A 20,371-nucleotide genomic window follows, 5' to 3' on the forward strand; every position below is an offset into this window, starting at 1 on the left:
GATTAACTAGGAAGTATTTATTTAGCATCGCTGAGGATGATCGTGATCCCGAATGTGGGGACGAGTTCCCCGGCGAGGATCAGGAGACTTTGGGTGAAAAGGATTCAGTGGGGTCTTCTCTTGGGGCTGATGGTCGTCATCTATGGCTCTCACGCGCCACTCATCGCTCTCACCAAAGTAGACGGTCGAGTTCCTTTCAATCCCTCGTCGTGTGTCGTCATGATTGAGTTGGCTAAACTCCTCATCTCGCTGGCGACTCTTGTTCTTACCGGGGGCACCTCCGCCTTACGTGCTCCTCCTCATCTCGTCCTCGTGGCTCCCTATGCAGTCCCCGCCATATTGTACGCCCTCAACAACAACCTGATAGTCGTCATGCAGGCCTACATGGACCCAAGCTCATACCAAGTTCTCTCTAATCTTAAAATTGCCTCCACTGCTCTGCTCTACTCAGTCTGCCTGGGTAAGAGGCTCCGGGCTGCTCAGTGGTTAGCCCTGGGGCTCCTCATGGGGGCCGGGGTGTGTCACAGCTACAGCAGCTTGGATACAGGGGACCCTGAGAGGGCTGAGGAAGGTCCCCGGCTTCATATCACAGCTTGGGGGCTTTTCCTTGTGCTGGTGTACTGCTGCGTTTCGGGGCTGGCAGCGGTTTACACAGAGCGGGTGCTGAAGAGCCAGAAGCTGCCCCTCAGCCTGCAGAATCTCTACCTCTATGTATTTGGTGTGGCCATCAACGGGCTGTCCTCCCTCTCGTCTGTAGCGAGTGATAAGAGCTTTCTGGAGGGATACTCGGGGGCAGTTTGGCTCATTATAGCAGGGCAGGCAGCTAACGGACTGCTGATGTCTGTGGTGCTCAAGCATGGCAGCGGGATCACTAGGCTGTTTGTCATTTCCTGCTCCATGCTGGTTAATGCCCTGTTGTCTTGGGCGACCTTAGGACTGCAGCTCACTCCTCTTTTCCTCCTGCCTGTTTCTATGGTTGCACTGGCAGCTTACCTTTACTACATGTAGATGAGACCGCACCTCGAGGGCCGTTCAGCCCAAAAAACAACTCATCAGTCTACATTTCTTTTTTTCCCTTCTGTCTCTGCCTTCTGAGTCTTGGACTGAACTGGAGTAAAGAATCCAACACATGAGAATTTGCATCATATTTTAGAGTTTAATTTATAATTCTGTTGAACTCAATGCAAGTAAAGATCATGTTCTCTTCAGTAAAACGTTTCTGAAGAGTGCTGCTATTGTCATGTTTTTTCTGGTTTGTGTTGCATTCTCTTCCAAGACTAACATCAAAGATGACGTGTTACACGGTGTATAATAAATGTTTCTGAAACAGGTTTATGTTCCATGATGTGCCGTAAGCATGCTCTTTGATTATCATTCATTGTTGTCGTGATAAGGGTTCAGCCTTTGGATCAACTCTCACAGCCAGAGCATCCTTTAACTCTCCCAGTGCTGTAGAAAGAAACACATTTTATTATCATCTCTGGGCATTTCTTCAATATTTTACATCAGTATCTGTAATTTTACAGTTGCACTGGTGGAGGTTAAACGCACACTGACCTCTGTGGAGTTGTCTGTTGTCGGCCTGCAGCTGCTGGTTCTGTGCAGAGAGGTAGACGGCATCCTGCACAGCCTCCAGCAGCACACATCTGTATCTGCCCTCTGACGTCTTCCTGTGCTCCTCGCTCACCTGACGAAACGCCCTGAACACCTGGAGATCAGTGAAGGAAGACGCAGATAGGCATGGGTTTAGTGTGAGAGCGATAACAGCCACGGTGCTTCTTTTTGCAAACATTTGATCAAACGGCTGTCTTCTTGATTTACAAACTTTCTTTTATTCAGACAACAATTGAGAATGTGTGTCCTTGATGCAGTGTTAAACTGCAAAATACTATTAACTAAGTGCATCCAGTGCAGTTCAGTCCTTAGATTTGAGATTTCAAAATTTGCTCTGAAGACTTTAAACGTCGAATACCCTTTCTCAATCCCTGAACCAGCTAATCTGTCAATAATAATACTATAAGAATAACAATGAACAAATAAAATGAAAACGGATAAAGTGTTGGAATCGGCGTCTGATCCAACAGCCTCCCACCTGCAGACTCTCCTCCCTCAGACAGCACAGCTCCTTCTGCTGTCTGTGATACTGATCCTGCAGATCTCTCTCGGTCTGCAGGGCCTCAGTGCGTAGGGCCTCCATCTGCAGCACCAGGACCTGCCTCTCTCTGCTCAGCACCAGCAGCTCTCTCTGGAGGCCCTCCGTCTAGCAGGGGAATGGATCACATTTTTTTTAAATGCAAGGAAATAACAGAATTAAGTTGCAAATGCAGTGGTTTCCTCCGTCCGCCATAAATCTAACCCTGCATTAATTCAGACTGACTCAGCATCCTCAGCTGCGATAGATCACAAGCTGAATATGGTTGAACAAGGGCATCTCATTATCTCACCGGTTGCTGCTCCTGCGCCAAGTCTCTCTCCATCTTCTCCACCTCCTCCTGGATTAATCTCCCATGATCCTCTTTAAGTTGCCTCCTCCGCTCCTTTGCTTTATTGTCTTCCAATTGAGACTGGTCATTAAATCGGCAAAACAAACAGCTTAGCGTGCGTTGCCCACTCAAGCTCGCACAAATCTCATTTATATGTTTGATGGGATATTCACCCAGCAGTGCATGATTTCCAGTCAGCTGTAAAGGTTTAAAATATCGTATTAAAAATGGCAGAAATTATACACAATGCTTTACTTGTTGACAGAGGTCCGATTTCTCTGTAACGGCCCCGTTCTTCAGTGTCTCCTCTCTGAGAGCCTCCTTCAGCTCCTGGATTCGAGCCACTCTCTCCTGGACTTTCTTCACATTCCCTTTACCCTCTGTGGGATATAAGAAACACACGATATCATGAATGTCTCCAAGATGACACGTTTTTCATTTACCGTGGCATATTACCTCTGATATGTTCTTCCATCTCAAGTTTCAGTTGGTCTTGTAAATACTTCTTTGTGTCAGTTTCCTCTCTGTGATCACTGCTGTGCCAGTTGCTGTTCGGGGTCTGACGACGCTCCTGAATCAGTGAGCAAAATAGAGCTTTTCTCATTAGACTGGAAACACATGTCATATGTTACTGTTTTGTTAAACTTGTGAGTGGAAAAGTTACCTGTGTTTTGCTTTTTATTTTCTTCGACTCGTCCCTCCTTCTCTCCCAGGACTGATTCTTCACAATCTGTTGGACAGATCACAGACTGTGTTTCAGTTATAACTCATTTGGTCCCTACAGGTACAGGTATATGTATATGTGTAGGTATAGGTATATGTATAGGAACAAGTATACAGGGACAGGTACAAGTAGCGGTCGAGGTACAGGTACAGGTATACTGGTACAGGTCATAGTAGCAGTAGCGGTAGAGGTATAGGTATAGGTATAAGTAAGCATAAGTATAAGTACAGGTATAGATATAGGTGTAGGTGTAGGTGTGGCTATAGGTACAGGTATAAGTATAAGTATAGGTATAGATATAAGTATAAGTATAGGTATAGATATAGGTATAGGTATAGGTATTGGTATAGGTATTGGCTCATGTAAAGAGTTACCTGTAGGTTTCGAGTCAGCTCTGCCAGCCTGTGAGTGTTCTGAACTTCACTTCCACCCTGTGACATCATCATTGTGATTTGCAGTGTCATGATTTCCTCCCGGATCTCCCGTTCGGCCGCTCTTGGACTCCAACGACCAACAGTGGCTTTATTCACTAAGCCCCTCACCTTCTGGGCCAAAGCTAAGGCAGAGGGGGTCTCATAATCCAAAAGGCCTGGTTGGTAAGAAGGAGAAGAGGGAGTTTCACATCAGTTCAACACACATGTCCATTAATAATGAAGTTGAGGATTACTCACCCTGCAGGTTAATGCAGTAAATGAGGACGGCTCTACTGTTTCCTGTTAAGGCGTCGTGAAGGAGGAGAGGGAGGAGCTGGTCAGCTGTTGACGCTCCGCATGAGATTTGGTCCACAACCTTCACCAGTGGACTGACTCTGGAGAACATTCAGCTGTTACCATTGAGTCCAACACATTCTTATGATTAGCTCATCTTTTCCCTCTGTGTATTGTATTGCGATAAAGCAGTGTGCATGAATAGCACATTCATTTGGGTACACACACATTCAAACATTGCTTAGAATTAGTATGCAGTATGGGTGTGCTACACAGGGGGGGTTGTAAAGTGAGAATTAGATTTTTTCATTTTAATGTTGCATGAAGTTGCAATGCTCATTTATGCAAATAAATTAATTGATTTGTTTGAATGTCAGAAGATCTGGCAACATAACTTTGTTCGTGACGTAATTAATGTGTCCTTGTTGCCAATTTCACTTAATTTTGACTTGACATAGAAGAAGAAGCACAGGTGCTCTTTAACAATGGCTCTGTTGTATTGCTGTGCGTCTGCATGAACAAAGCCAGGTCCCTGGAACTGACGCAGCTATAAATGTAATTTAATTATTATTCAGTCTTTTTCATTTGTTTAGAGCTGTGTCTCTCCTGCTGCGACAGGTCTTCCATGACAAAGCCTGTTGTAGTTTTCTGCCAATTGACTGGTGTGTATCCTCCTGAGAATTTTTGCTATGTAGCAACTGCCAAATTACTGCATAAGGAGCTCCGACTAAAGTTGATTTTTAGGGGCCAATGCCGATACCAATTTTTGTATAAAAAAACAAAAACAAATTGACAATGATTCTTATGATGATGTTATCAAACCCAGAAACAAAGAAATGTCATTAAGGTTTGATATTTTTACATAAACTTTACTATAAATATCGCGGCACATATTGGCAAACATAAACGCAGATACCAATATGTCTATAAAAGGTCAAAATCTTCCAATTGATATATGAAGAGGATTCTACTACCTAATATTCTTCAGTGATGCAAACATGCAAATGAATCCTTAACATACTAAATGATAAAATGTTACCGGTGCACAGAACGGAGCTGAGCAAGTGATTCTGGTATGAATCCAGATATATGGTATCGCAGTAGACAACTAAACTGTGTGCGAGTATCAAACTGACCCTCTGAGGTCAGTCCTGCTCGCTCCTCCTGCCAGGCTGAACAGCTGCAGCCGGCTGCGGCTCATCTCCGACTCCTCCTCCTCCGGATGAAGTTTCCACTCAACAGCCACTGAGAACAGGAAACTGCATCTGAGGGAGAAACACAAGTTCACATGTTCATACATTTCAGGCCAGAGCAACAGGACGATGATTAGAAAACTCCTCTCATGCAACAGTAGAATGCTTTGCTCTGTTGTAATGAAACCAGATCAAAGTAATTCAGTTGATGTTCTACATGGACAGAGTTCATGTGAACTACCTGTTGGACATGGAGTCTGCTCTGGCCTTCAGTGTCTCCCTGCAGGTTTCATACAGAGCAGAGGCCTCCTCTTCTGAACACACACACACCTCACATACACCTCCTACAACACTGGGAAGATATACATACTTGGGTTATGTTTTATACACCTGAAAGTGCATGTTGGGTACAAGTGTAACATAATCCATCTCAATTTGTATTTGTTACTCTGGGAGCAAGGGTAATGTTTTCACCCATGTCTGTAATCGAGTGTGTGTGGGTGTACAAAATAACTCAACAACACATGGACGGATTTACACCAAACTTGGTAGGAATGTTAATTTGCAGAGAATCACAATATGATTAAGTTTTGGTCCAAAAAAAACACTTTCAAAAGTATCTCCGCAAATAATGAGGCCAAAAGCTTGTATTGATCATGATACGATTCCCCATCATATAAGTGACGTCATAAAGAAGTCACAATAAAGTCAGAAAATGACAATCATTCATCTTCATATGATATAAATTATGTCATTATAAAGTAACATTGTTATAATATACACTAGAATGAAGGTCAGTGCAGAGAATACCTCCACCACAGTCCCTTCAATTCTATCAAGCTGAGCCAAATTGCACACTTCTGTTTCTTAAATGTGTCAGATGTATTCACCAAGATCCATGAATTATTCCCAGGGAAACTCTCAAAAGAAACTGATAAAAAAAGTTCCTGTATCTGCCCCCTGATCTGGATCTGCACTAAAATGTAATGGATTCTTTCCTGGTCCATAGCACATCCTTCCACCAAGTTTCTTGGTAATCTGTCCAGTAGTTTTCGTTATAAACAAATGGACAGGGGTGAAAACACAATTACCTTGGCCAAGGTATATACAGCTTCACCCTTACGATGGTATTGATTGGTGTATTTTATTTTTATTGATATATTGGTGGCCATCATTTGGACTCACCTTCCGAGGACTGGGTGCGTCACAAGTTTTAAAGTCTGTCTGTTGTGGCTGAGAACATCCACAGCACTGCCATCTGGATAAAACTGACAGTGAGAAACACCAGAAGTTATCCTGCACCACATTGTGCTCAATATAAATTTATAGCAACGCTGTGTCACACAAGGACAAACCTGGAGGAACGACACGGAGATGAGCAACTCCTCTTTCACCTGTGACAAGATGCGACTGAACAGCTCTGCCAGGAGCTGAGAGGAAGTCAGGAGGAAGATTAATGGACAGAAAATATCTCATCTGCCGACGTGACGTGCAGTTTGGATTTTGGGGCTGCACCTGTTTGATGATGCTGTGGTCAATCAGACTGCAAATCCTCTCTGTGGGGACTCCACATATCAGCAGAGCTCCATTATAACCCGCGGACATGGAGTCAGTGAGAGGCTGCAGGAGCTCAGCATGGACACTCTGCAGATTGCAGTTTGCACCAACGTCACAATGTTTAGAAGTGATGGAGAGATGTAGAGAACTTTGGCGGATTGACACAAATCAGAGGTCAGATGCTGTTTGGTACCTGAAAGTTGTCGACAGTCACAACTTGGTCAAAGGAGAAGGACGTTTCTTCCTGATTGAAAACAAACATACAGCAGTGAGAGTTTACAGAGGAAAGCAAATGACTGAATGCTGATTGGTGACTGTGAGGAAATGTTCTACCTTATTTCTTCCTGGCGTGTAGCTCACTCCATGTCCGTCTTCACTAATAACTACACAGGCTTCACCCTCTAACAACACAAAAGAGCTTGAAACTCAAATCTCCAGCGACGGCATATAATATAATATATTTTTTACGTTTGTTCTTATTTCACCTGAGATTCCACTGAGTACAACTCCCACTCGTGCTGTTTCAGCTCCCTCCTGCATGAGGATCACGTCAGAGCGAGAGTTCCGTGAGAAACATGCCACGCTTCATCTCCCTATATTCTACAGTTCATTCACCGACACACACTTTCTGAGTTGTAAAAAGAATACAGTACTCACAGGTGCAGTCATGTTCACAGTGACGTCCCGAGCTTGTGTCTACTAGCTGCAGGGTCACCTGGATTTCATTACACAGGGACTGGATTATTAATGAGCCTGAGTCCACTTTCACTGGTCTGACTGATCAGGGTTCAGTTACCAAGATGCACAGAAAAGTCTCAACTGGCTTTTTCTTTAAGGGGAATTTTACCGAATGATTTTTGAAATCATTTCATTCAACTGACTTCAGATCAGGTTTCAGTTTAGACTGATATTACTTTACTAATTATATTATTTGATCATTTATTGCAATTCATGTATATATCCTGACTCAAACAGCACAGAGAGAGTAAATGGTCTGTGCTTTTCTAGTCTTGATGACCACTCAAAGAGCTTCACAGTACAGTTTTACATTCATACAGTGCATCAACGGGCATCACTTTCTATATTCGTCATGTAGACTAGAGAAGACTGGCATCAAACCACTGACCTTCTGGTTGGTAAAGGACGACCGCTCTAAACCCTGAGCCACAGCCGCTCCTACATACAAATAGTGGAGGTTTGCTGCAGGGGTTATTATTATCAGGTTGCTGAAAAGAAATCCACGCAAAGGACTGCAAAACGCTGCATCCGATGGCTCTGGATCCGGAGGAAAGACCCCAACTAGGCCCCAAGATGTTAGGGACACACATGCAGTTCGGGCTCGGCGATATGGCCAAAAATTATATCAAAATAAAAAGGCTTTCATCAGTCGATACTGATAATAATATCACATTACTATTTATTTTAAATTTAAAGCTTCTTTTTTCCAAGGTTGTGGTGTTAAGCTCTTCTTTATGAGCAGAGAATAACACATTTTATCATGAACTTGAACTTTTGCTATTGATGAAAATAGTATTGTGATAATTATTGATTTTGTTTTATTGCCCAGTCTCAATCCAAATACTTGGTCGAACAGTCCAATTTCCCAACATTTTTCCCAACCTGGTTTTCTTCAACGTTGTACCTTTACATGATAATGATATAATCAATAAACTTGAGTATAGCCTTATAGAGATATTATGTTTTGTCTCTCTATACGAACATATGCATTGCAATTTGATGGTGAGAGGTCAAAGGTCAGGGTCACTGTCGTATCAACAATCTCATTTTTGATCATAACTCAAGAATTAATCTGCCAGTTTAGATTTAACACACATGTATAACAGGATAAACTGATGAAGAGATGATGTTTTATATCCAAAGGTCACCTACACTGTGATATAGTGTTCAGCAAAAACACTTTTCAGACCATTTTCCAACGTCGTAACTCAAACAGATGAGATTCTGATCATATTTTCTGGGACTTGACTGGTTGGTGGCGGCAAACAACTGCAGGGCAATAATTCTGGTTCAGGCATTAGTTTCACCTCATAAAGTCTTGATAAAGGCTGCCTTGTTAGAAAGTGAGGCGGAGAGGTGAACATTAGCAAAAAATAAATCAGGAACGACAGTGAGCCAATAAATGGCATCAAACGAAGAGGAGAGAGAGGGTGTTGTGTTCCAGTGTTGAGCTTCACACTGAATCTTTATACACACACACACACACTTCCTAGAGACGTACTACTTACCTTAACCACACACACACACACACTTACTTCCTAGAGACGTACTACTTACCTTTTATGACCATGTGTTGTACTTTCTACATGCATGACTGAATATTTCCTCAAGATAACTTCTTTATAGAGGGGCGACATGACTGCTGGACTGAAGACAGTGTTGTTAGGAGAACTTTATTCAGCATTCTTAACACAAACATCTTTATATAAAAGTCACTGTCTCATATGTGCACTAGACTGAGGCTCGGGTCGCCCAACCCGAAAGGCTTTCAGTTTCTTTTCTGTCCAAACCCAAGGTGACCCAAATATCAATCTACGTTTTTTTTTGTCCTAACTCGACCCGTCCCATCGGGTCAGGTATCAACACTCTGATGTGAACATCATTAAACAGATTGGATCATTCAATTACAGCCAGCTTTATTGAAACTACTTTAATTGGAATCAGTGCCAGGTACAACTTTCACATGTGAGGTCTACAGATAATCACAGTAACAGTGGACATAGAGTCTTATTTCTTAAATGTGAATTTTTATTACTGTAAGCACCTATAAACAAACACATTATGTAAGTGGTTAGAGGCAGACATCTCACAGATTACATCTTAAACCAGAGTGACCTCAATGACTGGACGATGGTATAGGACATTGAGAGAAGGTGTTTTTTTGGGGGTAATTCGAGTGATCCGACCATTTAAACATTTTTTCAAAACACATGTACTTTAATTTGCTACAGATTATATGAATATCTAAGTTAAACTGTCTATGAGAAAACCCCCTAAATAAATCAGAGAAAATCAACAAAGTTTCACATCCTGACACAGCAACAGGCCTTTGGTTTAATTTCAAGCGGAAGGAGAAGCAGAGGAAACCCAGAGATTACATGGAAGGATAAGCGATCAGGTGTTTAAACCATTACTGTCCGTAGTGGAGCCACATCCAGCTTTAAACGACCGAGCCGTCATGTCTGTTATGATTTGCTTGAAGAGAAGAAACACTTTGCTGCAGACTTTGCTTCATTTGTTTTTCACTGACCTGGGGAAATTAGAAACACAACGAATGACGTGTAGCAATCAACAGATCACTGAGAATAATCACACGACACTGATCTGATCAAACTACCGAACATCCAGATGTATGCATTTAACTTTGAGGCTCTCACCATCAGTGTCAAAGGCCTCCTGAATCAGCATGGGAGCGACCATCCTCCCGCGAAGAGCTAAAGAGACAAAAAAAATAGGGCAATTAAGTGGCTTTCTTGAGTCTCTCATGAAAAGCAACAGATGGAGCCTTGAATCAAAAGCCCTTTAATCGGTATGTCCTCTACCTTTTTTGGGTGGACAGTCGGGGTGTCCGCGAATGTTGGTGCCCGCGATGGGGGTGCCGTCGACCTCCACGCACCAGCAGAAGCCAATGGAGGACCAGCACTGCATGGGCAGGTAGCGGCCCCACTCGTCACACTTGGGCTTGTAGGCGCCGAACCTCCCGGGCCCCGCCTCCATCTGGCATTTGCTCTTGGTCTTAGAAGCTGGAGAGATGGAAAGAGAAGAGGACATTTAGAAATGGAATTAAAGCAATCGTTTGACTGAAAAATCAAAGACAGTGGTGGACTTCTAATATTCACACATGACCCTGACCGAAAGTAGATAAGAAAGGTGGATTTACAACAGCTGTTTATTTTTCCAGAGGCAAGATATGTTATATATATATATGTGTGTATCATATTGGACTCACAGCTGAATTTTGAAGGACATGTTATTAACTGTATTAAATCTTTTAACTTTCACCTAAGAAATGAAGCCAAAATCACATGAGCTCTGTCTTTCCCTGACATAATGAACCAGGAAGACTTTCTCTATGTCTCATTCATTCACAGTTCTCTTTCACGCTCTCATCTCATCAGCTGACTGCTGGATGTTTACGGTAATCCAATCAAATGTGGCCATGATCTCTATCAGCCAATCATGTTGTTGCTGTTCAACTTTAAATCGGTTCTCGTTCCCGTTGCTGTAGGCTGACATTTCAGTGATTCACTGTCTCCATATCCAGTCATCTCATCAGATCCTCATCAGAACTTTCTTTTCTCCAAGCCGTAATCGAAGATCCTCCAAGCAACACTCTCTAGTAGTTTCTAAATCAAGGCCGGTAACTAAGGCTGACCTGAAATCCCTTGAATGAGGAGATTAGACTCGCTGACACTTTAGCCTTTTTAAAAAAAATCATTGCTTATAACATAATATCATAGGAAAGCCTTTCAATGCCTGATTTTAATAGATGACGTTTATTTTATCTTCCTTATTTGTGATTTGTCTCATTTTGTTCTGTTTTTTTAATTCCCATATATTTTATAAATAACTATGTAACCAGCAGCAAAATCAGTATGTGGCATGCAAGTGTTTAGGTTTTTGCACCAAACTAAGAAAATATTTGTAAGAGTTATCTCAAGCCACTGGTATCCATTTTTTTTTACGCACTCAGCATTTCTATATTACATTAATATTGTCCCAGTATTTTATCACATCCATACCCTTTAACCCCCCCTGCTGCTATATAATGGAAATGTAACGTGTACCGTCACAGCACCAGTGGATAAGAACATCAGTGAAGAAGAAAGTTGCACTAACCTGGCAGAGAGGTGGGGGCTGCAGGCTTCTGCTGGGCCATCTGGAAGATGAGCCAGTTACGCAGCCAGGACTCAAGGCCCTGCAGACAGACAAGATAATGTTATTCATTTCCTATTTATTGTATCGCTTTGAGTTTGAGTGAGTGTGAGGCTTCACCTTCCACTCGCTGCCATTCATGTGCTGCTTCAGGCTCTGCAGGTTGGCCCCGAAGGTGCCATTGAACTGTGGCAGGTTGGAATCCTCCAAGAGATCCGTCAGCTGTTTCTCCAAACTGACAATAGCCGTGTCGTGAAGTTTCTGATGGGAGAGGACAGAGGAGTCAGATAATTCAGTTTACATTCATCGTGCACCAGCCAGGACAAAAATCTAGGTCTTCAAATATTTTGTGAGCACCTGGATACAGTTATGTTGCAAATAATCTTATTTTGTTGAGGTTCTCTGTTACACACAACATCTTTTGCACTTCTCCCTCATCCCTCTTTTTCCCCTTTCAGTCAAATTATGATTAGTGAATATGGGCTGTACAAATAAAATTTGGTTTGTCGATTGATCGATTGACTTAAATATAAAAATGTCCCGGTAAGCAGTTGAAAAAAAACTCACGCTCAAGGGCGTCTTCGCTGTCGTGTCTTCGCCGTCATCCATAGTCAGATCCATCATCAGAGGCATGTTCTTGATGGGCAGCCTCATTGGGCTCGCAGCTGAAAACAAATAAATAAAATGAATTCCTTTATAATTTGATTACAAAAAAAGACAATAAATTGGACAAATTGAGAACCTTTCTTTTTTTTGTGAATTTGTGAGAATCATGGAAAATGCATAACATTTGAGAAGAAGAATAATAAATAATACAATGGGGTCAAAACACTTTTGGACCCAAGATACAACATTTGAGAAGAACTTCGTTTTTTTGGTATAAAACATACACACAAATACCTGGTATATAATTATAATAATGATTATTATACCTAAAGCTCCACAGAACATGTAATACACTGGGGGCAAACCAACTTTTGGACCATACATGTGTTCATCGCAGGAACAGTGGATGTGTTAAATGCTGGCTAATAAACTGTATGATATATTGTATGAGGGGGAACTCCATATGACACGACCGGAATACTTATAATTATAAGAATGTGTTAAATAAAGTAAACAGATGACTTCTCCCCTGTATGAATCACCAGTAAAACTTTCATTTCTCTGTCGGCCGTTCAGGTCAAGTTCCTTAAAATCAAACTTCCCCCCCCCCCACCTCTTCCTCTTCCGGTTCTGAGGAAAACTGTCTGATAATGACGCGTCCCCTTTGTTTAATGACGTCCTTTACCTTGGGACGAGCGGGTCACCTGCTTGGCCATTTTCTCTGAGTCCCTCTGCAGAGAGTTGATCTGCTGCTTCTGGCCGAACACCATGTAGGCAGTGAAGACCTGGCTGGCCAGCAGCAGACATGCCAGCGTCGTCAGGCCTGCCACCTTAAAGGCACGGCTGTTGGAGCTCCTAATGGAGTGAGGGAAAAGGGAAAACATGTGACCTGAAGAGGATGACGCAGTCAGGGGAGGGGGTAGCAGGATAAAAATGAAAGATACTTCAGTTAAAAGTAATGCTGAGGGGATTGGTTTTGATTTCGGTATTAGACGGTCCAGCAAACACAAAAGAGGCCCATGTGTAAACATTAAAACAAATACAGAGTTGTCATAATGGTTCCTAAAGTAAGGCCCAACCCATGAGTACAATATTTTTTATGCTGGTCATAATCAGCCAACAGGATGTTGAAGTGTCACTAGTTACTTGGCAGATGATTCTGATTCTAAATAGGAGAGTACACAGCCAGGTGATTGGCTGAGCCTCTTTAAAGCAGGTGAACAACTGTAAATTGATTATTCCCTCATAAAAGACCAAAGGTCACAACATCTGTCATCCACTTATAATATCCACTTATTAGTTCTGTTTTCTCTCTCATGAGAATATATTCAAAATAACAGCCTATATTCAAATGACACCTCTGAGATGAATGTCGTCACTGTATTGAGGGAAACAACAGGTTTCATTTATCTCTTACAAGTAACACCAAATAAATGTTAAGAGAAATAATTACGTTCTAACACCTCTATGCGAAAATGTCTAACTTAACATTGATCAGGATTGATATTAAAACAAACATATCACAGTTTTTCTCTGTAGTTGATTATGAACCAATAGGAAATACAGCAGCATCATGAGTTACTAGGTAGACAACTCCCCCCCTGGTGCAGAGGAGTTCTATAGTAAGAAAGTAAAGATGCCTTAAGGAAAATTTGTCAACCCGATAAAAAGTGGTAACAGAATAATTAGATTTTACTGCATTATTTATTTTATTTCAATTTGATTTATAACTATTGCAAGAAAACAATCGCTTCACTAGCAGTGATTGTTTTTCAACGGTACAATAGAACAAACAGCACTTGTTATGAGGAAATGGATAATTACATTACAGGTTCCTCTCACCTTCTGGGTGCAGCAGGGTTTAAAAGGCCCACATCACTGCCTGCCAGACTCCCCTGGTCCTGGGGAGGGTTTTCTCTGTCAGCCTGATCCATCTGAATCTCTGAAGCTTCTTCACAGCAACAAACTGGAGAAAAGTCCAACTGGTCAGACTAATAAATCGTGTATAAAATGAGGAAGGACCAGTGGACAGGTTCTTCAGAAAGGTGAAGTGTGTGGAAAGTCCCTCTGTTTTAAAGCATTGTGGGATGGCTCAGTGGAGCAGTGGCAGAAAGGGTGAGCTCTGATTGGTCAGATCCATACAGCATCACTTGTTGCTAGAGGCAGACAACAGTGAGAGGAGCCGAGGCTTATTTACGACCTGTATTTCATACTTTTATCATATAGTGTCTGTGCTGATCCTATGATACTATGGTCTATTTGATGAAATTGTAAATGTGTTTAAAACTTTTATATTTAGATACTGTTTCAAGGTATTGTATGTGCATTACTAAATATAGAATAAACCTATTAATATATATATATATATATATATATATATATATATATATATATATATATATATATATATATATATATATATATTAATATATATATATTAATACATATATATTAATACACACACACACACTTGTATATTATGTTTCTCTGATGTACTTACAAAGTGATTTATAGAGTAACATGACTAATAAACCCTTTTCCTTCTGACACATTTGTCAGTAGTGAGTAACCATAATGTGAATTACTTCTATTTTTCAATATTTATAATCATAGTAATTTACTGTTTACTTCCTGAAACAGGGGGATTGCTTGTTTGGCAGATTCATTTTTTCCCCCCTAACTATGATGAACAAACACGGCTTTCTTGTAAATTTCTTCCCAAAACTATCTTGTGAGGAAGTGAAACCAAAAAGAAGAATCAATCAAGCAAAGTAAAGGCAAAAGAGAAACTATTTCTCTTTTGCCTTTACTTTAACCCTACTTTACAAATGGCCTCACCAGTTGCAGCCTGTTACAGCAGCTCTTGCTCGTTTCTTTTCTAACATGGTCACGGTCAATCAATTCAATATCATTCAACTGGAATGACACAAACCTCTACCAAGGCCAAACAGTCGCCTTAAATTCAATCAAGTTGCACCAAATAGCACAAACTATAAAATATCAGTTCACTTAATGTGAAAAATCAAAATCTATGAATTATTTCCCTGGGTAAACGATGAAAATATTGGGAAACTACCTATTTCTCAACGTTGAAGAAAATGAAAGAAAAATATCCTGGATCTGCCCCCTGATTTGGATCCACACCAACAATGAATTGTTACTTCCCTAACTAAAATCACATCCTTCCTCTAAATTCCATGGTAATCTGCTCAGTTGTCTCTGTAAGAATCTTGCTCACAAACACATAGGATAAAAGCATAATGCCCTTGAAGTTTTGTTTGAATTCAACTTCGATGACAAAAGCAAAACTACTGAAAAATACAGTGGTGTTTTATTTGCAAATTAAAAAGCACCGACAATATTAGTTACACTGTAAAAATTATTGACAACAATTACAAATCTTTATCATACAGTCCAGGAGATTAGTACCATCATTGCTGTTATGTGTTATCACTTAATACTTTATATGGAGAGACTCAGTACCTCTGTACAATAGTTGGCAGTGAGAGGACATGAGAGGAAACAATCTTAGCGACACATGAAATGATCCAGACTCCCCTCAGCACAGCACTGACGTTTCACACTAGAGGAATGGGCCGATGGAGAGCGTAAACCCAAACACATTCAATAATTTAGGTCTACCCAGGGGGGTTTGCGTAATATGTACATTACAAAGTCAGGAAATAAAAAGGACCGACATGTGCATTTGTTATCACATCAGGACATTGTACAAAACTATTGCAGTAAGAGCAGCTTCTTGTTATCTATGCTTGACATCTAGTTGCAGTGGTAACACCTTGACCGACAACCTAACATCCGAACGGGGACATTGTCGGTTTGCCTGGCAACTTTACATGTTTTTCCCAGAGACAGCCCCCCCCCTCTCTCTAAAAAAAAACAAAAAAACGAATCTAGTAAAAGAAATGAAATAAAATATGAGACAAAATATACAGTTTCGACAAAAACCCAAATGCTGCTAAGGGATTTTGAGAAGCACAGTCTTGTTCTGTACACTGTCTGAATCTGTTGACCCAGAGTGCTTGGATTAAACATACAGTAGCTAGCTTATGATCTTCTTCACAGATTATAGTAGAAGCCGGTTTTGTTAGTGAGTGTGCTTTCCCGTAACCTGTATACGCTCAGAGTCAATGTTCACTTAAATATTGTGCTTTCGACGTCCATCCTGCTGCTCCGGCTTCAGCCAATTCAGTTGGAAGTGACATAAGAGGCGGCTGAGGTGAACAGTTGAACTAACTGTAGAGTACATGTGGCCTATAGGGAGAAGACTGAGCTAAGATGTTTAGTTGTGGAACATTCTACAATAACGCATTGCTGTCAGAATTACAGAAACTTTAAAATTAAAATCAGAGAAAATAAAAAAAATAAAACCTCTAAAAAATAAAAGGAAAACAACCCCTCAGACGTCCATGTGGTAATAGTTAAATAAAGACTCTGTCCTGGCACTTGTAAATGTGATAACTAGATTCTACCAAGGCCTATCAAGTAAGGCTACAACATGCAGCCTGAGTCAAGACGCCAGATCTCCCATTCTCCGCTCATAAAAACATATATGTCAAAGGCATTTGCAACCAATGTCTCTCCAGTAAACCGGGCTCTCATATATTTAGTCACTGTTACGTAGCGTGTTCTCATGAGCTCCAAACAACGCAACTCATAGCCGGAGACAGCGGCAGTTCTCGTTCGTCGCCCTGTTTTTCCAGAGCGGACGTCTCCCGACTGCTCAAGCTTCAGACATTTTGATTCCCACCCTCTGATTTTCAGGAGGAAGTTCATGCGAAGAAAAGAAGAGCAGGGAAGTGATTATCAAACACTGAAGGTCCCTCCTCCTTCAGGACACAGTGGAGGCCGCCATCGTCACCGTCACCGTCGGGTACCAAGGGCGTCTCAAGGCGGGAGCTGTCAGCCGCTGAAAGCAGCTGGGCTCTCCTCTAGCTCGCCCTCCACTGTTTGCTAGTTCATTTGGGAAGATCACAGTAGAAGTGTTGAGTTCTCGTGTGGAGTCCCATCCTCAACTCTCGAATTATTTCCGTTTCTTTCAAAACTGTTTGGAATCTTCAACAGTTCAGGACCGCCTGGCCCGTGTCCGTCAGCAGGGAGAAGCAGTGGTTCAGTGTGTTGAGCTGTAGGGCTGCCCCTTACGTGGTGCTGCTACCTGGTGTGGACCAGCTCCTCTCTGAGCCAGCTGGGCAGCGGCTGGCCCATCCTGTAGAGCAGCTTGGACAGCTCAATGTTGTGATCCCTATAGTATTCCCTGAGGAACCCCTGGGACTGAAGGAGAGAAAAAAGAAAGATGAAATCAAAAAATTCAGCAAAAGACATAACACAGGTGAAATATCAAGACATAACTTGCAGCTCTTGCTAAGGATCTTACCTCAGCGTCCATGTCAGGGTACCTGCGCCCTTTACTCTTCCCCAAACACTTGGTCTTCCCTCCCTCCAGCAGCTGACACCAGAAACCTTTCTTAGGATCGAACCTGTTCACAAAAGAGAATAAATGAAGTTAAGAGGGGAAGTCTCCTTCAGATCCAAAGCACCCAATTTAACTGCTTCCATGTTGTTCTACTTCCTGCTGGGGTCTGAACACCAAAGTCTATTCCTTTGTTCACAATACATTTTATTTCCTTCTAATTCACTCATTTTCATCTGCAAGTCACTCCTGATTGAAATGACATACATGATTACTTATCAATGCCATCCCATAGTTCCTTCACAAAACATTTTAAGACCGTGACCTGCTGGTTGTGTAATTTATTCCATGGGCCAAGGAAAACACTCAAGGATCTTTTTTTAAATCATACACGTGTTGAACAGTGACTCGGATCTACCAGATCCAAACAATACCTAACCCATAGAGCCTAAAGGTATAAATCAATCTGTAAATTAATTTGTAAACCTGCCAGTTGGAGACTTTAAACTGTGAAAGATTGAGAGCGAAGAAGGATACTCACGCTAGGATCTTGTGGTAGTTGATGATGTTGGTGAGGCTTAAAAACTTCTGGATTTTGTCCATGATTGAGGCAGGCTCCGTCTTCAGCATCTGTCCATCTAAGACCAACAGCTGAGCGAGACACAAACAGAATCAAACATTAGAACAGAAACAGGAGTCGAGTAGGTCAAACTGAAGAGTTTCACTCGACGGCAGCTCGTTTTCCTCATGTTCAAGAGGGTTTAAAGCACTGCTGGTAAGGATGGCACAAGGCCCCCCCACAATGTGAATGGAAACACACACTGTACCTGGCTGGAGTGGTAGTAGTTGAGCCAGCGGTCCAGGTGGACGGCGTACCAGCCTGGCACCAGACAGCGATTCTGGAGGACCCGTAGTTTGACTGGAGCGTCGTGGCCTGCAGTGATGACGTCGTGGAAGGAGTATTTCAACGCCACCTGATCATCGTGGGCTCTTTGGTGCTGAAGGGGATGTGAGTCATTTCAAGAGGTTAGGTATGAAATCAATTCCTTATTACATTATATAACACTGACTCTTATTTAAACCAGCACATGCAGAGACATTCATCTGGGTTACCAGTGTCTGTGACTGACCTGGTACCAAGAGTAAGCTCGGTCTGCGGGGTTGATGAGGATGGTGACGATCTTAGCTTTGGGCAGGAGAGCTGCGGCTCGCTGAGCGGCCACGTCAGAGTCAAAGTAGTTGGCACTCTTCTCAAAGTAGTAATCTGAACTGGTGTTGGAGGGCAGAGGGAAGTACTCCATGTACCTAACACGCAACAAACACAAAACATGCAAAGCAGTTAATCTGGTGAATTTTGCTCTCCGTAGATCAGCATCATTTCTCTGCTGCCTGTGTGGGTGATCGGCCATGTGCAACCGCTCGGCACCTCGCGTACTAAAATACATCGAGCAACACCACACAATGTTAATGTTTGGGAGCAGCCCACTCACAGAAATGTGCAGCCTGCCAAGTGAATTTTGCATTTGACTGTTCAAGTGCTGAGTGTGTGAAGTCACTGATGCATCTTTAAAAATCAATTCAACCTCCAGGAAACTCAAAATAGAAAAAGAATAATAGAAAAGTTAATTGTTTTGCTTCTCTCGGAGCGGTTTTGCTGTTGTGTGGGGTCCTGGCTTCATTTGCATTTTGATTCTTGATTTTATTCCTTTAAACATAAACATGCCATCTGTTGAATGAGAGTCAGATTAAACTATAATGTTTTTAACGGTTATTTAATGTTTAACTCTAAAGGATTTGCACATTTCCTTACTAACAGTTACTGAAAAAAAAAAAAAACTGTATTCTGAACATTTAAATTATACTGCAGCAAAATGCATGCCCATTATTTATAGCACCTAAACAAGACCTTTGTCCTCCATGACTTAATGTATCTGTGCTAAAACAATATTTACACATTTTATTTTACAGTATTACAGGTGATCAGAGGAACACAAACATGTCGGCTACGATACTATTCTGAACTCACCAAATAAAAAGCAGGATTCAACAACAAAAGAAACATTTAAAAACAAACATTAAAATGTATAATGTGGGCATTTCTAACAGTGTAACTAGGCATAGTTGATTGCTAACTGCTGCCTCAGCACAGCTACACTACAAAGTCCCAGGGTGCCTGTGAGGTTTCTTACCAGTCGATGCCTCTGTGGTAGTTGTGTCCATTGAAGAACTGGATCTCCTCAAAGGTCTCCTTGCTGGGGTAGTTACTGGTCAGGTCGGGGTGCATGCCAAGAAACAGGTAGAGTGCTGTTGTCCCTGAGAGGGCAAAGACAGAACGGGGGTGTAGATAAGAGGGAGAAAAATAAAGAAATAAAAGAGCAAGATGTTTGAGGCAGTGCATATTCTGTCATCTATGATCATCAGACCTTGACAACAAATCATTCTTCTCTTTGTACACTCAACATTCAGTCTACTACACTATTGCTGTGTTTTTTTCTTTTCAAAGAAATAATCTCAAAATAATTCAAACTGCAAAAAAACCTGTCAATCGACTTCTACTTTGAACTGAATGAGAAACCTTGCTCTAATTTCCAACTCCAGCCTTTAGGGGGTGCTGAAGTACCGCGCCTCACCTGTCTTTTGAGGGCCGATGACGAGCAGTTTGGGGAAGCGGTCACATGTTTTCTCTTTGGACCAGATGTCCTTGTGCCTTTTGTCCTCGCAGGGATCCTGTAGTCACAGAAAGATAAACAATCCTTTGTTTTAAGTCTGGTTTTGAGCAG

The 20,371-nt window shown here is 41.8% G+C and overlaps 4 protein-coding genes across 5 annotated transcripts in view; 1 reads left to right on the forward strand and 3 right to left on the reverse strand.

Annotated features, from left to right (window-relative positions):
• Positions 1-31: 31 nt before the first annotated feature.
• On the forward strand, positions 32-1,331 carry slc35a4 (solute carrier family 35 member A4). The gene has a single exon (XM_035162206.2). It carries the CDS (start codon positions 37-39, stop codon positions 1,006-1,008), a length of 972 nt encoding a protein of 323 aa, XP_035018097.1. The 5' UTR covers positions 32-36; the 3' UTR covers positions 1,009-1,331.
• On the reverse strand, positions 1,141-5,066 carry si:dkey-201i24.3 (trichohyalin). Its single transcript, XM_047340562.1, has 10 exons — positions 4,954-5,066; positions 3,879-4,015; positions 3,582-3,796; positions 3,148-3,213; positions 2,940-3,054; positions 2,739-2,863; positions 2,445-2,564; positions 2,093-2,260; positions 1,558-1,708; positions 1,141-1,449 (listed from the first exon to the last, which is right to left on the reverse strand). The coding sequence occupies exons 3-10, from the start codon at positions 3,669-3,671 to the stop codon at positions 1,376-1,378; spliced, it is 909 nt and encodes a 302-aa protein (XP_047196518.1). The 5' UTR covers positions 3,672-3,796; positions 3,879-4,015; positions 4,954-5,066; the 3' UTR covers positions 1,141-1,375.
• Positions 5,067-9,061: 3,995 nt separating this feature from the next.
• On the reverse strand, positions 9,062-14,227 carry cd74a (CD74 molecule, major histocompatibility complex, class II invariant chain a). Its single transcript, XM_035161683.2, has 8 exons — positions 14,006-14,227; positions 12,849-13,018; positions 12,125-12,222; positions 11,678-11,818; positions 11,522-11,600; positions 10,225-10,425; positions 10,060-10,116; positions 9,062-9,932 (listed from the first exon to the last, which is right to left on the reverse strand). Exons 1-8 carry the CDS (start codon positions 14,095-14,097, stop codon positions 9,925-9,927), a joined length of 846 nt encoding a protein of 281 aa, XP_035017574.1. The 5' UTR covers positions 14,098-14,227; the 3' UTR covers positions 9,062-9,924.
• Positions 14,228-15,475: 1,248 nt separating this feature from the next.
• The window catches only part of ndst1a (N-deacetylase/N-sulfotransferase (heparan glucosaminyl) 1a), a 42,312-nt gene continuing 37,416 nt past the window's right edge, over positions 15,476-20,371 (reverse strand). For both annotated transcript variants that reach the window (XM_035161295.2, XM_035161296.2), the window contains exons 9-15: positions 20,222-20,318; positions 19,781-19,904; positions 18,722-18,896; positions 18,419-18,589; positions 18,133-18,242; positions 17,556-17,658; positions 15,476-17,452 (exon numbers count right to left, since the gene is read on the reverse strand). In XM_035161295.2, the coding sequence (XP_035017186.1) occupies positions 17,333-17,452; positions 17,556-17,658; positions 18,133-18,242; positions 18,419-18,589; positions 18,722-18,896; positions 19,781-19,904; positions 20,222-20,318 (900 nt within the window). In that variant the 3' untranslated portion in view covers positions 15,476-17,332. The remainder of the gene's footprint in view (positions 17,453-17,555; positions 17,659-18,132; positions 18,243-18,418; positions 18,590-18,721; positions 18,897-19,780; positions 19,905-20,221; positions 20,319-20,371) is intronic.

This window comes from Hippoglossus stenolepis, chromosome 7, assembly GCF_022539355.2.
Source record: "Hippoglossus stenolepis isolate QCI-W04-F060 chromosome 7, HSTE1.2, whole genome shotgun sequence".
NCBI lineage: Eukaryota > Metazoa > Chordata > Actinopteri > Pleuronectiformes > Pleuronectidae > Hippoglossus > Hippoglossus stenolepis.